The sequence below is a fragment of the Corvus kubaryi genome, unplaced genomic scaffold (assembly GCF_017639235.1).
Source record: "Corvus kubaryi isolate FWS band 111438036 unplaced genomic scaffold, C.kubaryi_AGA036_p1.0 74, whole genome shotgun sequence".
In the NCBI taxonomy this organism is placed as follows: Eukaryota; Metazoa; Chordata; class Aves; order Passeriformes; family Corvidae; genus Corvus; species Corvus kubaryi.
The window spans coordinates 13,523,455-13,546,713 of NW_024582061.1; the positions used below are offsets into that span (position 1 = coordinate 13,523,455).

General features: G+C 44.5%; 2 protein-coding genes across 3 annotated transcripts in view; one reads left to right on the forward strand and one right to left on the reverse strand.

The window, feature by feature from the left end:
• The window catches only part of SYN3 (synapsin III), a 189,228-nt gene that overhangs the window by 64,428 nt on the left and 101,541 nt on the right, over positions 1-23,259 (reverse strand). The window lies entirely within an intron of this gene.
• The window catches only part of TIMP3 (TIMP metallopeptidase inhibitor 3), a 40,953-nt gene continuing 39,542 nt past the window's right edge, over positions 21,849-23,259 (forward strand). The window contains exon 1 of the mRNA XM_042050909.1: positions 21,849-21,918. Coding sequence (XP_041906843.1) covers positions 21,864-21,918 — 55 coding nt within the window. The 5' untranslated portion in view covers positions 21,849-21,863. The remainder of the gene's footprint in view (positions 21,919-23,259) is intronic.

Below are 23,259 nucleotides of genomic sequence, written 5' to 3' on the forward strand. Positions count from 1 at the left end.
CTAACTATTCACTTGTCCAGGCTGGTTTCTTCAAGTGTGTTCGTTAGCTATTTGAAGCAAACAACACCAGCCTTTAGTCTGTTTTAGAGATATTTGCAGCTCAAAGCATAATTTGTTACATCATACATGTTACTCTGTACTTTTCTGGATGTCAGAAACTACAGAAACACTTCACAACTAAAATGGATCAGACAGCCAAAAAGCCAAGGGGAGGAAAAAATTTGCAGGCAAGGAACCGAGGATGAGAGATTATGCAGCCTGCCAAAGTTTACAAAGGAAAATCTATGCTAGACTAGGAATTGGACCCAGACATCCTGAATGTCAGTCCAGCTGTAACCACAAGGCTGTTCCTCTTCTGATTCACAAATACTATTACAAATTAACTAGCAGCTCCGACTCCTTGTGATACATTAGTCATAAACAGTGGAGTAAAAGTATTGCATTCTTTGTAAAAATGCAACACTTTGAGTGTTTTACTTTTCCTTGGAACCAGTCAGCCTCTTCAACTAAAGGGTCATTGACTGAAATGTGGGCTGCTGTTACCAGATTTAGACTTCGGCTGTTTGTCATTGTTGTGTGTCTGTAGCCAGGACTCTCTTAGGATACTACTCTGTGACAAAGAGACTACACTGCTAAAAAGAGGACCTGGCATTCCCACTTTAGCTGTCATAGCAAGGAATGATTCTTGTATTGCTGTCACACGAATAAGTGCCTTTTCTTGCATAGGTATGGTGTACATGTATCTGGGACACAGGCATGGGCCTTCAGAGTATTTTTATGTGACAGTGTATTATTTGAAGTCAATTGATCCTTTGCTTTCAGGATTTTTGTGGCAACATCTCTTTATTGTGGCTGAATACCTCTGAAAATACCTTTATAGCTTCTCAGAACTAAAGAGAAAATCCAAAAGGTGTCTCTGACCATCAAGAATGGTCTGAGCTTACTCTCAAAACCTCACTTAAGATTAGTAAGATTTAAAATCCCCTGTTACTGCCTGGTGAGGTCCTCTCTGACCAAGGACTGATTCGAGAAGAGGCTGATTGTGCAGATGATGCCAATATTAGTCCCAAAGAGCACCCATCTCAAACTCAAGTTCTATACAAGTATGATCTGTGACTGACTTAGAGTCAGAATAATGAATGGGAATCATGCTGCTCAGCGTGAGGAAATCTAACTACAATGCTGCTCACCATATTTTAGAGGAAAAATATCTGTCAGGCATGCAATGATCTAAGCCTGCTAGGAAATAACTCTATCTGTGCAGTGAACTTTGGGAAATCCCCTTGTCAAAATCACTGACTAGTGACTGTAAAGAATCACAGAACAATAGATATTGTGATTGGAACAGCTGTAGAAGTCGTCTAGTCCACCCACAATTATTCACAGAAGTACTATTGCCAGTACATCATCTGGCCAGTCCTAACTCTGAATAGCTGTGTCCTGAAAACTGCCTAAATTGGATATTCTGTGACCTCTGTGGCCCCTCTGTTCTAATGCTGTGCTACCTTAATAGGAATTTCCTTCTTAATGTCCAGCTCCTGTGGCTCTCGTTCAATGTTGTATCACCTGATGCTGCTGAGGAAAATGTGGATCTGTTGTGTTTGTAATTACCCTTCAGGCAGTTGCAGGCTGTTTGATCAGCCTTCCCTTCACCTGCCTCAACACACCCTTGCCAATCAAGTGCTCCAGGCCTCTGACCACTTCTGGTCAGAGTGGTAGACTTCTGCTGGACACTCTCCAGCTTCCTCCCATGCCTCTGCAATGGGCATGTTCCAGACTGGACAGCGTGGCCTATGCAGCCTCATCAGTGTCAGGCACCAGGGAAAAGAACTTTTCTAGATCTGCCAGCCATGCTGCTCCTAAGATAGTGCAGAACACAGCTGCCTTGTGGTGCCAATGCATGATCAGTTCATCCAGTCTGAAATCCACTGTAACCCGCTGACTTTCAGTATCTTGTCCAGTTCCCTCCCAGCGTGTAGGGATGCAGGGAGTCATTCCAGCTCAGGTGAGGAACTTTGCATTTCTGTCTACTGGACTTCATGAGGTTTCTATTGCTACAATCCTTATGTCTTTGAGGTGCCTCTCAGTTGAAGATGTCATTTGTTGTGTCAGTTGTCATAATTTTGCATCTTCCAGTGATATGCTAAGGGTGCATGTGTGTTTTCCAGGTTGTTGTTGATGCATATGGACCACAGGATCAATCTCTTGTGCACACCATTTATTACTAGGTGTGAGCAGATGCTAAGTCTTTGATCATCACTACCTTCTCAGTCTTGTGGTCCAGCTGATTCTTAAACCATCTAGAAATCCTTGGTTCCAACCTTGGCATTGAAGAGCCCAGAAGATAGCAGAGTTTTACCATTTCTAGGCATTTCTAAAGCAGCACTGAGAGTATTTTTTCCTAAATTAATTAATAGAGGTTCTCCAAAAAGACTGTTTGCAACAGTAGGGGGTTGATAAAGGAAAGACCGCGTTCAAATTGGAATTAGGCATTTATGGCAGATAGTGTGTCTCTGTTGTATGGGAAGCTTCAAAATTGTTGTTTTTCCCTTCCTGTTCTGCTATTGCTTCTTTCCTTGCCTACAGAAATTGAAATTTAGATTGACTGTGCAGTTCAAGGAAGGGGATGAGGCCTGCAGTAGAGACAGTGAGCTGATACTGCTAGCTAATGTCTACAGACCCAACAAACTGCAGTGAGAAAAGGCTACTTTTGCCTTGTGTTGTCCAAACACGTTAAGTCAAAACATCTTCTTCTAGGAAAAGTTACCTGGCCTTCTGTCATAACATTTAATTACGAAAGACTTATTTCCCCTCCCCAGACAGATTGAAAGAGTTTCAAAAGGTGAACAAATTAAATCAATAATCTTTAATTTTGTTTTGACTGCAAGTTGTTCTTCCTGGTGTGAAAAGATGGGACCAAAAAAACCCATTTACTCTCCAAATGTGACTGGCTCTGGATTTGGATATTTCATATCCAAACTCTCTGCCTGTAGTCCATATTTGTTAGCAGGCGGTCAGGGATTAAGATCACCTCACACATCCGGGTCAGAACTGTTATAAGGGGGCCTTTTATTCATTCATTCATTCATTCCTTACCAGTCCTCCTTAGCATTCAATTTCTCTTTGGTTCCTGTTAGGTTAAGGGGAATTACACATCCATATGGTTAGGAGAGAATGCATTACTTCTTCCTTTGTAGACAGTAAGGAAAACTAGAGGAAGCATCAATTTGTAATATAAGATGACCAAAGAAATCCTTAGCAATTATTTCATCACTACTGACTAATTATGAGGATACATTTTCCTCTCTACACCTGCGGAACTGCAGGGCTGAGCTACATCCCAGGTGAGTGCCATAGACTGAACAGTGCCAGAACTGAGTCCTAATGGAGAAGTTCCTCCTGTTGCTAAGCTGGCTGGGTGACCTACTTGTACTGTCACTGGATACTGAGCATCCTTGTTTGAGCACAAAGTTGTTATTATTGCTGATGCTCAGACTTATTAGCTATTTCTCCCTGCCACCCACGGTAGGATTTAATCTCAAGTAATCTGAGGTGGAAATGAAATGTGATGCAAAGCAACTTGGAGGGCTTTTCACTTCAGACAGACTTATTCAGTCTTCCCTGTGTGGCAGAGTTTATTGGATACCAAGCAAGAAATCTATTGGTAGAGCAATAGCTCTTCTCAGGGAAAAGAAGCCTCTCTCACAACACAGCAGTGCTATGGTGTGCTAATGCTGCAGGAGTTACTGGTCGTGTGAATGCCAGGAGTAAGAGAAAACTGTGCAAGGCTGCCTTTTATGCGGAACATGTACCTACATTAACTTCCACTAATTACTAATTCCTGGGCTATACATATTTTTTATTATATCATAGCTCTGATCTGGAAAAAAACACGTGCTCTGCTGGTCCTAAATCCAGTCCTGCTGTATCTGTGGATTTCATTTTTAGTCTTAGGCACTTGGCTGTGCAGCCCCCTGAGGAAATTCCTGTGTGGTTCCACCCTGTTGGAGCCCACCTTATGTGTCTGTGCAGGTCCTCACAGGAGATGAGCATGCAGCTCACAGCACTTGTGTCTCTAGTCCCTCTTGATGTACTAACCTCCTGTGCTACATATATCCAGGCAGCTCTCTGGAAGGGTTATCCTCAGTTTAAGGGTGTTTTCTCTCCATATTCCATCACTTGTCTTCACAACTCTCCTCCCCTGCACCAGGCAGGTGGCTGTTTGGCCTGAGCAAGCCGATTCGTTACCAGGCTGATGGTAGCCATGGCTGGTTCCTCTGTTAGCCCCTATCTCTGCTTATCCAGCTGCCTTGTACTGGATATGTACCTCCATATTTATGATGACTTGCTGCAGTGAAGGAAGTTACCCTGACCTTGCTTTTGTTCCTCTCCAAAAGCCAATTCAAAGGCACAAAACCAAACGCCCAACAAAGAGGTGAAGGAGCTGGAGCCCAGAGGCAGTTTCCAGCTGTCTGATATCACCTCTCTCCACTAACATGAGCCTCCTCAGGGAGATCGGTCTGCAAACTGGGTTCCCAACACCCACTGCCCACGGCAGGGACTACCTCTGGCCTCGGGGATGAACAGAGGGAGATTTCCCTTCAGCTCAGTCAACTGCTGCAATGAGGTGACTTTGAGGCCTCCATCTTTTCATTAGTTATTTTCTTGGCATTTTAGTGAAAGCCAGAGAATCTGTTTTCCATTTGCTGTACTTTTGCTGGAGACTGTAATTGCTCTTTGAACCTCCAGGAGCAGGAAACCCATTAAAGGCCCAAGAGGACAGGGATTCAGTGCCAGCCAGCACATTCCTTAGCTCCTTTCATCCTGCAAGAGGAGAGTGCTCCTGGCTTCTCCAGAAGGGATATTACTACATTTTATTCAAATTTAAGGCTCATTTCAAGAGTAATTTTACCACTCACCTTGTAGTTACCATTATTCCTGCTATTTGCATTATTATCTTTATGGTTATTAACTCAGAAATATCTTTGGGGAGGTCATTACAGAAAACCCAAGTATCAAGCTTGCCTTTCAGTATCTTGCAGACTGTACAAGAAAATCTGAGCTGTGGGCATGACATATCAAACTGTGGAAAACTGTTGGTCAGGGCTTTTAAGGAGCCTCTGGAAAAGAGAATGAGAAGGCTGCAATTGTATGGGAAATAAGAGCTGCCTGTTTCAGGTAGAAAAAGCATGAAAAATCCTTCATGCATGATAATACACCTTTAATGGTGCAGCTGCCACCCAATAAGATTATTTATTTTGAAGAAGTGCCATGGCTCAGAGTAAGTGGGATTGGCACGTTGCTGGATTATTTTAGTTGTGCATCCCCTCTGTGAACTGCTGATAATCTTCCAGAAAGTGGGAAGTGGGTTGCTGTCACTTTGCTCAGTACAGTGTGCCCCACAACGACTTTCTGCTGCATGAGACCCTGAGGGTAGCTAGATGGCCGTGTCTGAGTCTGCCCCATAAATTCTGGAGTGGGAGAGAAGGAAGCAGTGCAGCACGAAGACAGAAGTGTAAGCCTTGGAAGGTACTTCTAAGAAAATAATGGTAGACTGAAGTAGTACTGGGAGCAGGAAGGCACAGATATTCTGAGTCTAAAAACTGGGAATGAGGAGCTTGGATCAGGTGTAGTGAAAGAAACAAAAGAGATTATTTTAAGGATGACCCAGCTGAAGTTTGAGTTTGTTATTTTAGTGAATGTCACAAGAGCTAGTCCTGTGCCAGGTTTTAGCCCCTTCAGTAGTTGGCTCTGCACCATTTTAGTTACACAGATTGTCACTAAAGCAGATACAATGATCTGGTGAAATTATCTTAGTGCACAAGAGTATAAGTGAAGTGGCTGACGCTGCTGCCCCATCCTCTGCTGAAATGGTTAAAGGAAAGGTAGCAGGAGACATGAGGATGTCCCATGTGTCATGAAGATGTCAGAAAGGCCTTGAGACTTCTCCAGCTTATGTCTGGGAGTGGGTCCTACTGGAGGGGAGCTAGACAGACCATCCCAGTGATGGCAATACTTGCAGAGGAACTGTCACTTTTCTGTATTTCTCCCTATGAGTGATCAAAACCAAGATTTTGCTAGGCAGTGACATGAAGAAAAGCCTGTCATGCATGCTCTGTGTGTCCAACAGAGACTCTGACATATTTGCAGTAGTCCTGGGTTAGGAAGGAGCCTGTGCTGGACATCACAGTAACCATTTGCTTCCAATAGTAGCAGCACTTTGTATGTGGCAGCTTTTCTGCAAGGAACCAACAGGTAGTTCAGCTCTGCAGTTTACAGCAACAGCCAGGTTCTCAGAGTGAGGAACCTTTGCTGGCAATCCCTCTAAGCTCCTTTATCTCCAAATAATCTAAAGAACAAGAAGAAAGCATTGGTTCTGGTCCTCAGCACTGTCCAGATACCCATCTCCTCCCTTACTCATTCTTCTAATGCTTCAGGTTACTTTAAATGAGGACATATAGAATCATGGAAGATCATAGGTGGGAGAAGACCTCTAAGATCAAGTCCAGCCATTAACCTAACACTGCCAAGTCCATCACTAAACCATGTCCCTAGAATAACATCTACATGTGCTGTATATTGTACACAAAATGCCTGCATAAAAAATTTGTAATGGTTGTGGAGTCAAGTGCTTAGAAACCTAGGAAATCCAGGATGAAAGCTACCTGGACAACATTTGAGCATCACCTGACGGCTACTCACGGCTGTGAAAGCCTCAGAAGGGCTCTCAGGACTACCCCCTGCCTCATGCATTGTGCAAAGTAGATGGCAGTGGTCACCAGAGGAAAAGGGACTGCAGAGGGAGCAAGAGTCATCACGGGACTGAAGGGATGGACTGCTGCCCTGCAGAGCTGGCCAGTGTTCCTGTTATCCAGTATGATGCTGGGCAAGTTAGCCAGATTCCCCATGGGTGACTGTGATAAGGCTATCCATTGCTTTCTGTGAGCCTGACATAGCTTCCAGTCCCAGACTGTGCTCTGAGGCCAAGAAGGGTTATTTTTATTATGAACTGATTCCCTGATCCTATTTGCAGAACAGGCCCCAAACTGAAAGTGTGCGAGTGTTGAGATTCACTGTCGGGCTGGGGTGGGAAGGCAAGGGCTCTGCTGACCAGGGTGGAGGCTATTTAAGCTGGCATTGCAGCCCCTGAGTGCTGCAATGAGCCACAACCAATTTGCAAAAGGGAATGAACACTTGCAACTGCACCTGGACTTTGAATATAAAGCGCTGCAGCATGGTAGAAACTGAAAATCCATGTCCTTGTCATTCCATATCAAGTACACAAGTCTTCTGATTCTGCACTTTCAGCAGGCAGCCTCTCATTTACAAAACACATAATATCTACTCTACTGCTGTGAAAACAAATCTGTTGATGTTTCTGAAACAGTTAGATATGATATCTTGCTGAATGCCATGATCTCAAAAGGGGTTTTAGTCATTCTGCTCTTAGAACTTTGTTTAAATCCTATGTACTAGAGAAGATCTAAGTTCATCCATTGAACAGAAGGACAAAGCAAAGTATGTTTATTTTTTTAATTGCTGGAATTCTGTGACAGGAATCCTGTGAAACAAATGATCTACATTGCATGACTCAGAGGAAAGATATTAAAACTTCAGTGTCAACCCTTGTACGGGCACTATTCATGGGCAATTCCTGGCTTTGCGACTACAGTAGTATTTGAATGTAGTTTTTGCACTCAAACAATACATTTACAGTCATCTTCATTTGTAGCCTACCAGTCCCTGCTGACCTACAACCTTCTCAACTGAAAATGTCTTGTTTTAACTAATAGTCAGCCACAAGCTCAATTAAGCCAGAGTGAATCTTGCATATAGACAGATTTTCTTGCAATAAGTGGTTTACTTGATTTGGCTTCCTTTGCTTTTTTTGTACAGGAAAAATTATGAAGCATGAACATCTCTCATCATCTTTATAATCTACAAACCCTTCTGGATGGGCTTACTAGCACATCCCTGGAGAGACAGCAGGTATGTGTGGGAGCTGGAGTATGTCTGAGATGGTGGCTGACAACCTGTTGTCAGATTTTTTTCAGAAGCAAAGTTCAGCAACCCTTCTGATGGGGAAGCCTTTTAGTACTGGAATTTTTAAAATAATTTTTGATTGGAAAATAAAAAGAATGTAAGAAAAATAGTATTTTAAAACTTTTTTGTTTTCTCTGCCCTCTCTTAGCTTTCTGCTCCTTGTTTACAACTTGGAAGGAAAGGAACCAGATTCTTTCACCCTGTGAAAGGTTTAAAACAGGTTAAAGCACCAGCTTAGGATTTTTTCTTTAGTAATAACCAACAAACAAAGCTAAATCCTTTTGCAAAATAACAAATTTAATCGGACAGGCAGCTTTGCACCAGCTTCCGCCAATCTGCTGCCCAGTGCAGAGGCACAGGAACTGAGGGGCCACAGCTGCTCTCCAGGGAGACTGGCAGCGCTCCAGCACCAGCCTGCCCAGCAGATAAAGGCTCCAGCCTGTTGGGAACATGCAGCAAAGTGTGTGACTGTCCCACTGGTGCTCAGCTTTGGGAAACTATTAGAGGAATGCGTAGTTCAACAAGCCTCTACACACATGCCTCTGTCTTTTCCCTTGAGATAAGATTCTGTGTTATGAATTCTCAGGGCTTCCCCTGTTTTTCTGAGCAGAGGAATCCTGCCTTAACCCAGCAAATGATGAAAGGGGCCCATAACACGGGACACAGGCAGGCCTTGTCACCTGAGGCACCTGGCAATACATTATGGAAGAGTTTTATAAAGCAGGGAGCTGCCACTCTTGGCACAGCTGTCCCTGCAGACAGCAGCTTCTGCAGCCCCATCCATGCGAAGTTCAGATTACCTGAGCTGGGTTTAACAGCAGTGTGGGCTGCTCAGACCCAGAGCAGGCTCCAGCCCTGTGCAGTTCCCGGGCTGAGGATGCTTGCTAACAGCTTGTCTGTGAACTCCACAGCCCCGGTTATCAGCACGCGCTCCAGGCAGGTTACAGCGAGTTCGAGCTTGCCTGCGTGACCCAGGGGCTGGCCTCTGATTACACTGCCACTGTATGCTCAGCTCCACACCCCCTCCTGTACTGGCTCCTTTGACAGATCACTTCATACACACTGCACATTTCTGAAAAGAGGGAACAATCCCCCACTCCACTCAGAGGCTAATGGAGAAAAGTCTTGTTCAAATACAAGTGCACAAAATGCTACAAAGTAATTTTCTTGAAAATGGTTGGGAGTAATTTTGTTCTTTGCTGCAGAACTTTTTCTAACTCTTCATTTATATAAATACTTGCAACAATGGCTAATTGTCAGGAAAATGTAAGCTATTTCTTAGCAGGATTCTTGTCTGCCCATTTCTACATTCCAAACTTCTGTCTTTATAGCTGAGGTCTTGACTAAATTATATAGCTCAGTACTGAGCTAGGCACTACCTCTCCAGAATAAGCCTGTTGGGACTGACAAGCATTCTTGTTAAAAGCCTGAAATAAAATAATCTGTTCCAAATGACTTACTCTTGGCTCTGGCAACTATTTGTGTGTATATATGCCCCAAGTTATGTGAATGTGGAAGTAATAGATCACAGAGAGCTTATAGTGTTGGATATGATACTCACACAATAAGCCTATGGCCATGACATCACTGCCCTTGTTCTGGGCTCCAGTGATGGTGCAGCCAAAAAAAGCTGAGCACAACTCATTGTTGCTCTCAGCTGCTAAGGCTGTATTTTGACTCTGAGTCATACTCAGCATGCAGGGGCGACACATTCCCCCATTAGTGTTACTAATTCCCTGGTTTGAGGAGGGAATAGTGCCTGCTCTAAGAAAACAGGGAAGGGGTGGAGAAGCGTTGAACTCACAAACTCACTAGCATCCCTTCGCCTTTCTGAGTTCATTTGTCTGGGGCACAGATATGGCAGTAGGATCTTAAATTGTTATAAACAGAGGACTGCCCTGAGGCTTATATAGGACAACTCCTATTTTTTAGTGAATCCTAATGAGAGGCTCAGGCTGACTGCAAGGTACAAGAAACTAACTTGGACACTGTGTTTTCCTTCCTGTTTTGGGCTGACCAAAAGGAGGCCCAGAGGGATGGAGAGCTATAGGGACAGAATTGCTCTACTGGCCTCAGCTGGAGAGAAAAGAGCTGAAAAAGCCTAGAGGTGGGCCTAATACTGATCAACATATGCTAGCACATATGGGAGGATTTGTGTAAGAAAACAACATCACCATTATCCTGATAAAAATGAGGATAATGAGGATGACCAAGTGTGAAAAGCTGGGACTAGCTATGCCATAGTAGATGACCACTCTTAGATTCGTGTAATGGTTTGCAGTCTTGGCTGATAAAAATATAGCAAACTAGAGGACCAGGAAAGTCTGTTGAAGACGTTGTCTTTGAGCAACAAAAAGCCAGGACCCAGTGAGGATTAGGAGAGCTTAACTGCAGGTGGTGGGAGATGCTTAGCTGGAGCCACTTAAGAGGAGCTGCTAAAGGAGTTAGAATAGCTGCAAGAAGCAGCAACCCACAGGGACTGGTCAGGGGTTCCTACCCTATCTCAGCTCCAGCTTGAGGAAGACTTTGCTACTCAGCAGGTGTGTGGCAGTCCCCTTGAACTGTCAGCTGTGAGTGGAGTGTTTCCAGAGCAGGGGAGCAATGGTCTGCTCTAGCAGCTGTGCCAGCAAGCAAAGAGAAAGGGCTTTGGCAAGTATCATTTTGGGAGCTGGTGGATGCCTGTTATTTTGTTTATGCTCCTTTGTCCTTTTCTTCTTTATTTCCAGAACAGTGGTGTTCTGCTAAGCCATTTATGATTTGTGAGCAAGGAAGTAGGGCTCTCTGAACACTCAGTTAATTTATTTTTCTCAGGTTGGAAGTTGGAACACAAAATTCTGTTTATTAATGAAATTGAACTGCCCTTGCTGCTGTCAGTCAGTCTGGCAGGAAGGGTACAATTATTCCTTCCTTAATTTTTTATTCTTCCCTTCTCGTATAATTGAGGCAGGAGTGAGGAAAGCTGCTTATTGCGTGTGCTTGAGCTCTTTGCAGACTTAAGGAGCCTCTAGTGAAAGTCTGCATGAGGAGCCATTGGGAGGTTGGTATCACAAAACTGGGGTTTCAGTTTATATACAGGAAAAACAAAAAGGGCCTGAGCCCTTGGCAGCCTGGCAGCTTTTAGAGCTCCCCTAAGGAGAGTCTGAATTCTTGACTGCATCGGAGACATGCTCACCATGTGTGGTTGCGGTATGGAAAGGTGTGTAGAAACTGGATATAAAATACCTCATATGAGTGGCAGCATGGGTCTAAACCCAACAGCCTGACCTTCTAAGGTCAAACATGCCCAGGCAAGACCCTGGGTAAATACCCAACAAGTGAAGGACATGCCAGCACTGTTGCCTGCACTGTGGTTCCCTGTGCTAGCCAGAGGAATGAGGTGGGTGTGCCCCCACACTGCCATGTCTCTCTAGGACACTGCCAAGGTATTCTAAGTTCCGCCTGGGAGGCCTAGGAGAGGAAATAAGTGCCTTTGGTTATGTCCCCACTCTAAGTGGGGCCAGAGGTACACTCTGATGATGCCATAAGCATTGCACAGAGCCTTTGGGAAGGCCTTTTACAGCTGGCCCACAGCCACCTGTGAAACAGCTTCTGTTCTGATGGCCATTCTGGCAATTGCACTTTCAGAGCAGTATGAACAGCACCAGCAGTATGAAAATATTTGTTACATTTGAAGCCTTTGGAGTCCAAGACTGCTTCTTACTCTTGTGTTGCTCAGAACAGCCTGGAATGATGTCTAACATTCCAGACTGCTCTCAAGCCTGAGAGACTCTTTCAGCAGTAGACAGGACTGGCAGAAGCCAACTGAATCTGGCAGTGAGAATGCAACAGACTGGCCTGAGGCTGTCCATACATCCCTGACAGAGTCAGCTGCAGGGAAAGGATTCTTTGGGGAGACAGGTTCAGATCTTGTGATACCTGCTCACTAACACAGGGTGGGAAGAGGCTGTCTCCAACCTAAGAACAGCAGTCCCCTTGCAGGTAACTCTCTGTGATCACAAAGACACCTTTGTCTATTCTGCCATCACTGCCCTGGTATGCGTACCTAGACTCAGTGCTATCTGCCCCCCATGAAAGCTGACCCCCACATGCTGCTTTTTTCACAGGGACTCGATCTATTCCCATGTTTCTCTATCTTTGCTGGAGCAAAGTGTTTCCTAAAGTCTAGCCCAAACAACCTTCACCATTATAAACCTTTTCACCTTGATGCTCTTCTTGGATCCCCTTAAGTAAGATTATGAGGTGCTCAACCTACTACATCTTTGATTTTCTGAATTCCCTCTTCAGAATGGTGTATTCTGCTCATTTCCCACAAAGAGGAAGGCTCCATGCATAAGATGCTGCAGAGAGACTTTGCCCCCACCCAAAGTCTTGTTTTTCAGAGTGACGCACACCCCGCTCTGCTATTACTTAATAAAAAGTGAAGTCACTGCTTTCCTCCCCCTCAAACTGCTCCACCCTCAGTCAGGAGGTCTGCTTCTCCACCCTTTGGCAAAACAGCTGTTTGGGGGTGGAGGTGAGTTTAGGGGTGGTGTTGACCAGCCTCTCATCTGGGGAGAAAAAAACCAACCAGTCTAGTCCTGCCAAAGGGCTGCTTTAGAGCTGGGAACAGCCCTGACAGCCTTCCCTGCTTCTGTGTTTGTGTGTGTTTCATGGGAGCACAAGTTAATAAGATTATTTATGTCAGTCTGTGGGGCTCTTCTTTATCTGTCTTTTTCCTCATTCCAGAAGAAATTTTTCACTAGAACTGCCACCATGCTACTTCGGCAGATAGGAAGAGGCAGAGAAGTTGCTGTGTGTAGTGGTGTGATGTGGGACTAAATTCTCTGCTCAGGCCTTGCTCACAAGTGGTGGGAAGAATGACAGTCCCTAGGAGTTTGGTGCAGCAGCATGATTTTGCCTTACCTCTGTCAGTGTGAGCTCAAGTAGCCCAGAAGCTGCCCTAAATATACTCCAGCATCCAGCAGTCCCTTAGGGACCATCTGCCAACTAAGCATGCCTGGTACACAATGTGGTGCAGCCACTCTTCCTTCCCAACCTTGACATGCCCTTCCTGGCATGCTGGTGGCTATTCTGGCTGCTCACCAGTGACTTTACTGTGATGGAGAAACCACAGGCAAGGGAGGGAGGCCTGGATTACATTCTCTATCCTTGGAAGAAAGAGTGTTGACAACTGGGGCCTCAGAATCATGGGGAAGGCTTTTAGGGAATGCATTTGCTCCAAGAGGTGTTATGTCACTCCAGAACCTCTGTGTTTAAAAGGGGAAGGCTGCAAATGTTCGCTCAGAAAAGAAATTGTATCGTGCAAGGAAGCACAAAAAATGTGAAGGAAACTTGTCACAGTAGGGGAGGCAAATATTTCAACTGGTTCATGAACAGGGTGACAACTGGAAGGGACTTCTCCCATAAAAAGGACAAACAGATGGTGAGGGACAGAATGCAAAAGCAGAAGGTCTGGCAAGTTAGGAGGCAGCTGGTAGGTCCGGTGGTCAGGATGGCCAGCTGTCCTGAGTTTGGAGGACTGGACCTTCACCTGCTGTAGAGCAAATGTAGTTTTGTTCCAGGTTTGTTGGGACCAGTGGAGGAGTTCTCTGTGTACGTAACTACTTTTCTGATGTCTCCTGCATCAGCCAGTCTGTACCAGCTCATGGCTTCTGTTCTACTGTGCTACGGCAATTTATACTCCAGTCTGTTTTCCCTGCTCCTCAGGCATTTCCTGGCTGAAGCAGCCGTTAGCTCTGCTGCACTCATTCAGATGCTTTATGATTATTTACTCCTAAATAATCAACTCAAAAGCAGCAAAGAGAGAAACTAGGGGTCCCACGAATTTTTTTTTTTTTTTATATAGAGGTAGCACCTCACTCCAATATTAACATCCCCATCGTGCCAGGTGCTACACAAAAATGGAACAAAGTCTGTCTCCCAGAGGGACAGTGATTTTCAGATTAGCTGAGACAGACAGAGCGCAAAGACACAATGAGCTAATACTGGTTAATTCCAGCGGTCTAGGGCTTCAGCTTTGCATTGTTACACAGCTCACATTCCTGGGTCAGAGAAACCATATTTTTGGGAAGGTTCAGTGGAAATGGTTTTGGGACTGTACCAAAGCCCTCCCAGGATTCCAATTTTCTTAGTCTCAGCCTCAAAGGAATTTACAGCTGGCTCGGGCAGAACTGGAAGTCCCCACAGGAAGAATTTTGTTGATACTCAGTCTTTGGAGGACAGTGAGCTTCTCTGTGAAAGGCAACACATATATCTGTCCATGCCCACAGCACCACACCCACTACTCCTCCAAAACAGATAGAGTTTCAAGGGCACACATGACCAGGTCCATCTGTTCAGGGATTATTAGGACAACCTGTAGATGGGGTGTGTGTGGGGGAGGTTCCCCCCATTCATTCCTTCACTTTTAGCAGGACTTACCTCTGTCTGAAAGTCAAACAAACTGCCAACACCTCTGAAAAACTAAGGGACCTTCAGCAGCCAGCAGAGCTCCCAGGAAAGCAGCTCATGAGGTCTGTTTTATGTGCAGACTTACTGCTTCCTGCCAGCCAGAACAGGGTGCTACAGGCAGTCTTGTCCACGATACCCTAGTCAGTCTTTTATATCTGGTCCAACACAAAACCAGAGGTGTCTGTCTAATTAATAATGTAAATCTGGCCTCTGTCAGCTCAAGGAACACTACTTTTCTATCCTTGAGAGACATAATAACTACTTTTTTTCTCCTCCGAATCAGCTTCTCAGGATTCCTCACCCAACTCTAAGACTTTTTAAATCAATCAGCTGAAAATAAGGTCAGTGACTTGATTTCCAGGCCCTGAACTAAATTTTCGAGCAGAGCAGAGCCGAGCCAGCATCTCTTCCAGATGCCTTCAGGGTCCATATGCCCTTTTATTGTCCACAGTCACACACCTCCATCACTCAGAGCATACACTCTGTGCCTGCAGAGCATCCCCTACAGATTTGTATGTGAAGAGGAGGGGCAATCAGGACAGGGAATCCAGGAAAAATTTTGGGGAAGAAAAAGAGCCACCTGTTGCTCATGTTTCTGGGAAAATTTGGTTGAGACAGGAGGAGTCATCCCTACCCTTTTACCTTTCTTTTGTACCCTGTGGTGCCTCTGGACATCAGACTCATCACAAACTGTATAGCAAACTTCACGGTCGATAAAGCGTTGACATCAATTCACCACAGGAGTGTAAAGCAGGTAAGACTCAGAGTTCCATGAAGGTGATATCTGCAGTCCGAATGCCACATGCTGCCAGCTCCTTCACTCCTGTCATGGCCCATTTATTGCCACTATGTTCATTTTAAACCCTCTCTAACATGTACTCGATGCCCTTTGGCAGGGACTCACCCTGCCTGTTATGTATCAGTACAGTGTTTGGGACAATGTGGTTTTGGTTTTTCTAACAAAGAGCAGCGCCAAAAAATAATGAAAGCATATCAGTCATAGTCTGCAAAGGAAAGGCAGTGTCCATGGGACATCTTTGGTGGTTACCATAAAATTTTAAAGAGTAAGTCATTCCCCTCATATACTTTTAAAAAAACCTCATAAACTTGGTATGCTAAGAACTTCTAATATGAATAGATCTCCCTTATTTGGAAAAAAAGCAAATTATGCTTCCAGTTTCATGATCCCACTTCATTTTTTGATATTTGACCTGCAGATTAGAGGTTTTCACGTCATCTGTCAGCCCACAGAGAGTATCCCAAGGTTCAGTGTGTGTGAGAGAGATAGGAAAGGAACATTAGGAACAGGCCAACCACAAATAGCTAAAATTAACTATGAGAACTGGAGTGCTGAGGTCTCTGAGGAGCACTAGTCAAAGGAAGAAAATGGTTGTTTGCTAAACTCCCACTTATTCTACTGCCTCTGAAGACTCCTGGCTTGCATCCCTGCCCAGACATCCTACATAGCTATTTAAGAGGATTTCCCCCGCCCCTTCCCCCTCCAATGGCCATAACTTTCCTCTTTTGTAACTGCAGTACAGAGTGATATGGGATTCCTGCTCCAGCAGCAAGATTCTGACTGGAAACAGGAAACAGGGGGGCTCCGCAGACCTCGGCCTCTGTGACAACACAGACGTCACACCCACGTGCAGACAGGGATGCTTCTCACATATGGCAATGATCAGCAGCTCCCCTTTTTCCTCCCCTTCCTTCTTCCCCAGCAGGGCTTACAAAGCCCTAGAGGGGCCATATATCGAGTTAGAAGCAGTCTTTAGGAAGCATGGCTGTGTGAGGCCTCAGTTATGATGGAACATGATTTCTTGCATAATTCTTTCAGATTCTCTGAGGCCAGTAAATTTGAGACTGTAAATCTTCATGCGACCAGAGCACATGGCCTTAGAATAAGACATGGAGTGAATTGCAAAGGGACAGCCCATCTTCTACAGAATCTGATTAAGGGAATCCTTTGAGAACTATCTCTTACATGCAGCCAGAGACATGGCTTTAAAAGCTGCCCTCCCTCCTTCTTCCCAGAAATGCCGGATGGAATAAACTGGGTTTTTTTGGCAGCACCAGGTTCTCCTATTTTCTCCTTCCTATTTTCAAAAGCCTTTTCTCAAAATAAGACCAAAGGACTATGACTGCCTAATCCTTCAGATTATAATTTCAGGGAAAAAAGAATAAAAATATTGTTAAAAGTAATTGCATTGATACTTGTGGAAACACCTTAAGGGACTTGGAGACCCTGTCTAAGATAAGGAGGTAGGTTCTGGAGGAGCAGGAGGAGGAAGAAATGCTCTTGCATTCACTAAGAGTGAGTATTGGTTTTCTCCAGCCAGCTCTTGGTAGTGCTATTGTTTACATTCATACACAGATTATGCTATGTCAGCCTCTCCAGGCTAAATTGCCATTATATGTGATGTTCAAAGGTGAAGTTCTATTCTGGATGGGAAAATCAAATGAAGTAAAAAATTCCCTTCTCAGCTTGCTCCTTCTCTTTTCATGAGGCAGACTGTGCTCTTCTTGATGATCATGCTTCTTTGGCACAAAAATAACTTCATGTAAATATCAATGGGAGAAGGTTTTCTCCAGAAAAAGCTCATTCAATCTCAAAACTGGGAGGGAGAATTGAAATGCCTTCAGCTGTCCTGTGAGGAAAGGGAGACCAGATGGGTGCCTTCTGTCCTAGCTGCACGAAGGATTTGTTGACATTGAGCAAACATCCACCCCTGCCTTCCCATTCCACTCACTGGTCTTGTGGTCGTTCTGCTGAACATGAACTGAGGGAAAAGGAAGCAAGATTTTGGTTAAAAAATGCTGTGCTGTAATCTAGGGAACATAAAGACACAGCTTAAACCAAAGCACATAAAATGCTTGTCTATCTACTCTCTTTTGTACTGTCAGGTGCTGGGGAAAGTCTGCTGGATAGTCATATCTCTGTTGGTAGAAACTGCTGTTGCTCAGCCCTGTGTTTATTGTTTTCCATTAATTATCCCATGATTAAAACTGTAGATTCCTCCCATGCATTGCATAACTTTGAGAGCACTTTCCTCACGGACCTCAGCTAGGTGTCTAGGGAGAACCCTTCTGCCTCCCTGGCTTGTGTGGTGAGAGTTCAATCTCTTCTTGCAGCTACCTTGGAGAGGAGAGGAGAGCAGGCAGAGGGAGAGAAAGAGGAGAGGGAGAGAAGAGGAGAGGGAGAAGACAGAATGTGCTGTGCTAAGCTACTATTGGACACCTGCTCCTGCTAGAAGTGTTCAGTACCTCTTCAACCTCTTGTGAAGAAGCACTGCTTTGGAGCAGTCCAGGATCCCACAGTAGGGCACTTGGGATAATGCCAAACACCTGGTCAACACTCTGTGTGAGATTTGGTGGCACAGCTACTAAGAGCAAAAGTACAGAGAGGTGTTTTCTTGCTCATAGCACATGGTCAAGCTTTGGTACCTTCATAGTTCAACTCCTGGTATGTAATCTGCACGTACAGACTACGCCTTCCTGGTTCCTGCCAGCTCTGGGTAGTTCTCACTGAAACACCCCTCAGAAGCCCACAGAAAGGCACAGCTAAGGGATAGAGGCTGTCAGATGAAAGGAAAGGGGAAGAGAGGCTGTGGATTGTTACCTCTGTCTTCAGTGGAGAAAGAATACTATTTTCACACATCTGTGCTAAATCAAACGCTAATTTTTTTCACTCCTGACATTAATACATTAGGTGTGGAACTCACACTACTGACCTGAAAAGTTCCTTTGAGGAATGCGTTACTCTTCACTTGGGAAGAGCAAGACAATAAACAAGTAAAAGTCCTCGCCTTAGACTGCAGATCTACCATCCCCTCATTTTTTGTCTCACACCGTATGCCAAAATTTATGGAGAAAAATTCCAAAGGAGTGAGGAAACTGAAGTGCTGCCTTTTGCTCTAGAGAAGAAAGAGATCTGTCCTTGAAATCTTGCATCGGAAATTCCCCGGCTTCTCCTGGCTGGGACTGTGAGTCTGAGGGAAGGGCATGATGTAAGTGAGCAGTCAGCTACTGTTTAGAATACAGCATTGATTTGGGAACACAGGAAGAAAAGCATTGAAAAAGTCAGTTTGGATTTATAAAAAAATCCTATGCCGAGGCAACAACCCCTGTTGGGATTTCCACACAGAGGAACTGCTTCTCACTTTTGACATCGTGTGCTGGCATGCATGACAGGAATCACTGAGTTCATTCCCTGCTGGGACACTCTCCTTGTCATTAGAGACTGTCCTTGTAACTAATACCTTAATTTGCAGTTTCAGGTGAGAGACTGGTAACACCTGCACTATGAGAATGAAGACACTGGCTAATTATTACAGCAAGCTTCTGAAGGCTGTGCAGGGAGAAGCAACTCAAGACAGCAACTTTTCCTGCACTCACACTTGTTCTGCAGGTAAAGAAAAGACCCTTCTTTCACACCTGACAGCCCAATACTACCTCTAGGCTCATTAAAGAAACAAAAAGAGGGAATGCCAGCCCCCTGGTGCTGCTCTTTCTGCTTTTCACAAGTACGGAGATTTCAGGGGATTCCAACATGCTTTAAAACCAGTGACACATCCTAGGGACTGGCATATGGAGGGACTGCAGCTCTGATAGCCTCAGGATGGTCTAAGAGATACAGGATTACTGCCTCCAGCCTGGGATCTTCCTCTACCTCCCTATACTCACACAGGGTTGTTGAGGCAGCTGTATCCTGACAGTGCCCTCTGATGAGAAGGAGAGAAAGGTTATGCTGGGAGATGAGGAAGCAGGCTCAGTTCATGACTTCAGAAGGCTGGTGAGAGGCAGAGAGATGAAGGAAGAAGGATCTAATTGCTCAACATGCAAAAAAGGCTATGTCTTCAGGTCAATCAGCTCCCCTTCCGAGTGAGGCTGTATTCAGCTCTACTGCTCCTCTGTGGCCAATCAGCACTGTGAAAAGCCAGGCCAGGTCTTGAGAGAAAACCAGTGGTCAGCCACCCTCAGTAAAAAAAAACTGGAAAAGATGAAAATGAAATTCTAGACTCTGCCAGGGAGACTGAAAAGCACCAAGATAGTCCCTCACCCCTGCCAAGCAGAGCAAACCTCATCACAGGGAGGGCAACCAGTTGTGAGCAGAGAGACATGCCAGTCTGCCAGGCTCTCTGCTAAACGTCAGGGAGCTGCTTGCAACCCCACAAATACACACAAATACACAACCCCACAAATATACAGCAGCCACAATGGCCAGTACTCAGATGCAAACCCTCTCTCACAGGTAGAGACATTTCCTGTGCAGTTCCACCTTGGAGGAGGAACTACAAGATTCTGATTACAGTGAGAGATAGAGAATGTGTAAGTGCTGTCCCGCACTTGAATTTGAGCAGGACATTAAAGCTAAAGTGAGAGAAGACAATGAAATCTCTGACAACCACATTAACTGTTAGGCTCTTGTCTCATCAAAAGGAAGACTTGCCCCATAGCTGCTCAAGGAGCTGATGCAGGGAGCAGATGTTACTGCTTTTCTGTGTCTACCCCTTCTTCCTCAAACTCCCCTCAAAGGCGTTTACAGAGATATTGTCTTCTTCAAATTACGCGGATAAAAACGTCAAACCTCGATTGCAGCCATGAATCTGCTCATGAACTCTGCTGGCTGCAATGCCACAGAGCTGCCTTAAAGCTCTCTTAAAAATGTGAGGCATTCCAGTCATTTTAATTACTGTGCATTGCATAAGCCAGAAACCACTTCATACAAAGGAACAACAGAAAAGTGATTTTCAATTGCTCTCACTCTCTTCTGTATTTAGTGCAGCCTCCAAAGCTCTGGGAACACCAGCTCTTATTACCATTTGAAGCACTTCATCTAGTTGAAATCTCTTTGTTCAGTCACTTAATGCTATTGATGCAGTTTAGAAGGGTTTAAAAAAGAAAATCAAAACTTCAATTTGGAAATGGCTACACCAGCAGGAAAGCAAAACAAGAGAAATGGAAAGACTTATTTTAAACAAAAATGAGAGAAAATTAATTGCTTGGAATGAGGCATAGGCAGGTAGAACCAAGCAAATCACGTCGTGTCCTTCCCTCCCAGATTCTGTCAGACCATCTAATCACAGCCCCCTGTTTTGAACCCTGCATGGTACTGAGCCCTTTGGCCCTGGTCCAGAAATGCACTTAAGCTTATATTTAACTTTGTGTATGTAAATGGTTCTGTTGACTTCAGTAGAGCATCTTGTGTGCTTAAAGTTGAACATGTGCCTTAGTGTTTTGCTGGATTTGGGCCAAAGAGCATGGTCATGTGCAGAAAACATTTTCAGCTTGATAAGGCTGTTAAAAGATATTTCCTGGTTACTCTTCTGCAGCTGATGCCACATCAGAGCCTGACTGGAGGATCCCCACACTACTGTGAGGGTGATTTCATATTCCACAGCCCTTTATAATGTAATATTCCTGGAAACACATGGTGCCTACAGTCTGCTCCAGGCTTGGTGCTCTCAGTGGGCACAATCTGTAAAGGATCCTTGAGGACTGAACACAGTATAGAAATGTTAGAGCTGATGAAGATTTAATGGTGTACCTCCAACGAAAAGCTTGGGAATGGGATGGAGTGTTACCTATGTCTGGCTTGCAGACAGGAAGGTGACATAATTCCTTTGCAACCTCACAGAAAGAGATCAAATGAATTTTTTTGGTACTTATTTATAGAATCAAAGACACTTTTGAAGAAGGAGTCTTCTCATTTTAAATAGCATGTAGAGTTCACTGATACAATGGTGGAATTAATAGGATCTAGAACTGGAGTGTTACCAACCACTACATGGGACATTTGTCAGGGTATTTTTCTCTGGTGGTAGTCGGGTCTCTCTCTCTCTCTCTCTCTCTCTCTCTCTCACTTTCTCTCAACCCTCCACCCTGGTGTGTGGTTTTATTTGCCAGCAGTTGCTGTAGTTTGATGAAGCCCTTCTGTACTGAAGCAGCCGGCATCCCTCACAGTGAAATGTGATCAGAAGGCAAGTGAACATGCCTTTAGTTCATATCTCAGTCTCTGCCCCTGGTTCCAGGATGGTCTTGTGGAAGAAAAATGATGATGTTAACGTACTCCTGATATAAACTAATGTGAGTATCTGTGAAAGCAGAAGGTAGTTCTCGGTCCTGAAATTTAAATAAGACACCCAGCTGAACATGTTTCCTTTTCCAAATAATCGGTTCTTTAGGTTTTGCAAAGGAGCTGGCTCCATCTGCGAAGGTCGGAACCATCTCTTGCAGTGCACTGCCCCCTAGCACTGCCGCGCACATTCCTGCAGGAGGGAGAGGAGGAGGACACTTTTCCCGGTCAACAACACCTCTGGGACATGGCTTTCCCTGGGAATTTTCACACCAACTATTGACCCAGCCCGGTCATGCTTGGCTTGCGGGATCCGACAAGATCACAGCATGAAGTTGTATGGCTGCTCGGTAAGGCAGAGAGATCCTTAATTGTATTCAGCAGTGTGTTTCTTGATGGAGGACGAGAATAGCATAGATTTCTTTATTTGGTGACATTAACCAAATGTGAACCCGAATTTTCTCATATGAAGATCGAGGTCTCTATTTTCTCGTTCTTTCAATGCTACCTTTTTTATGGCCATATAAGGCTTAAAGTTTTATCTGAGCAAAGGAGCGGAATGATAGTTTTTACTTTATTTTTTTCCCTTTGCAGTTTTTCCCATGCAGACAGAGCATAGAACAGGAATTCAAAGAGAAGTCTCCTTTCAGTTCCTTCATTGACTTTCTCTGTTGCTCTGACATGATTATCCATATTTTCTCATATAAATAAACACTCAGAATTCTTGCCTGGCTCTTTCAGAGCTCACTTTGCTGGCAGATCTTAAAGGGGAGAGGGTAATATTGAATATGTAATGGATATTATCAGAGGATAACATAGAATATCTCTATTTACAGATGATAAAATGAGTGTATAAGCAGGTTAAACTATTTAACAAAGGCCTTGAGCAGGCCACTGGCCAGACTGAACTTTCCTGAGTATGACTTACCTGTACTTTACAAAAATAACGCACTCTGGTTTCTGTGCATGAAGTTTACTCTTCAAGTGGCAAATAAATATTGTTCTTATTGTACATCATCCAGTCCTGGTTGGAAAAACTGCATCCCTACTACTGTAGAGAAGTTCATCTCTTTGAAAAAGAATATCTAAGTGTAAAAAAAGCAGGTGAATCAGCTAAGCCGTGACCAAACACAGGCGTTACTACTCCGGGCAATGATAATACAAGCACTAAAATAATTTCTGGATCACCTCCCAAACAGCGGTATAGAAGATAGTGGTAAGCCTTGCCATACAGACAACCTGCACCCCATCCCTTCCAAAGAGATGTGCCCAGCCCTTGGATCAAGCTGTGTCACTCCTTTCCATCTGATTACTTCTCTGGATTATATCCGAAAAGTGAACTAGTTCCTGCAACCAGCACAAACTTGGTGTCATTTTAACAAGCTTGGTCTACCTCACTGTAAACAAGCTACTTCCATACCGTGGAGGGCCCTGTGGAACTTCAGTAATTTGTAGGCCCCTTCTCCTCCCATTTCAGAAATCGAGAAGATTTGTTTTTCAGTCTCCTCTGAATGTGTCCTGCATCTGTGTATCATAGACACTCAGCATTTACACAGCACCCAACAGCTTAAAAGCTTATTACAAAGCATTTAGCTTGTTAGTCCTCGGAACACACAGGAAAGGTGCTATTATAGGAATGAAGAAACATACTCAGGGGAGTTACTTTGGCCAGAGAGCGAAGGGAGGTGGTG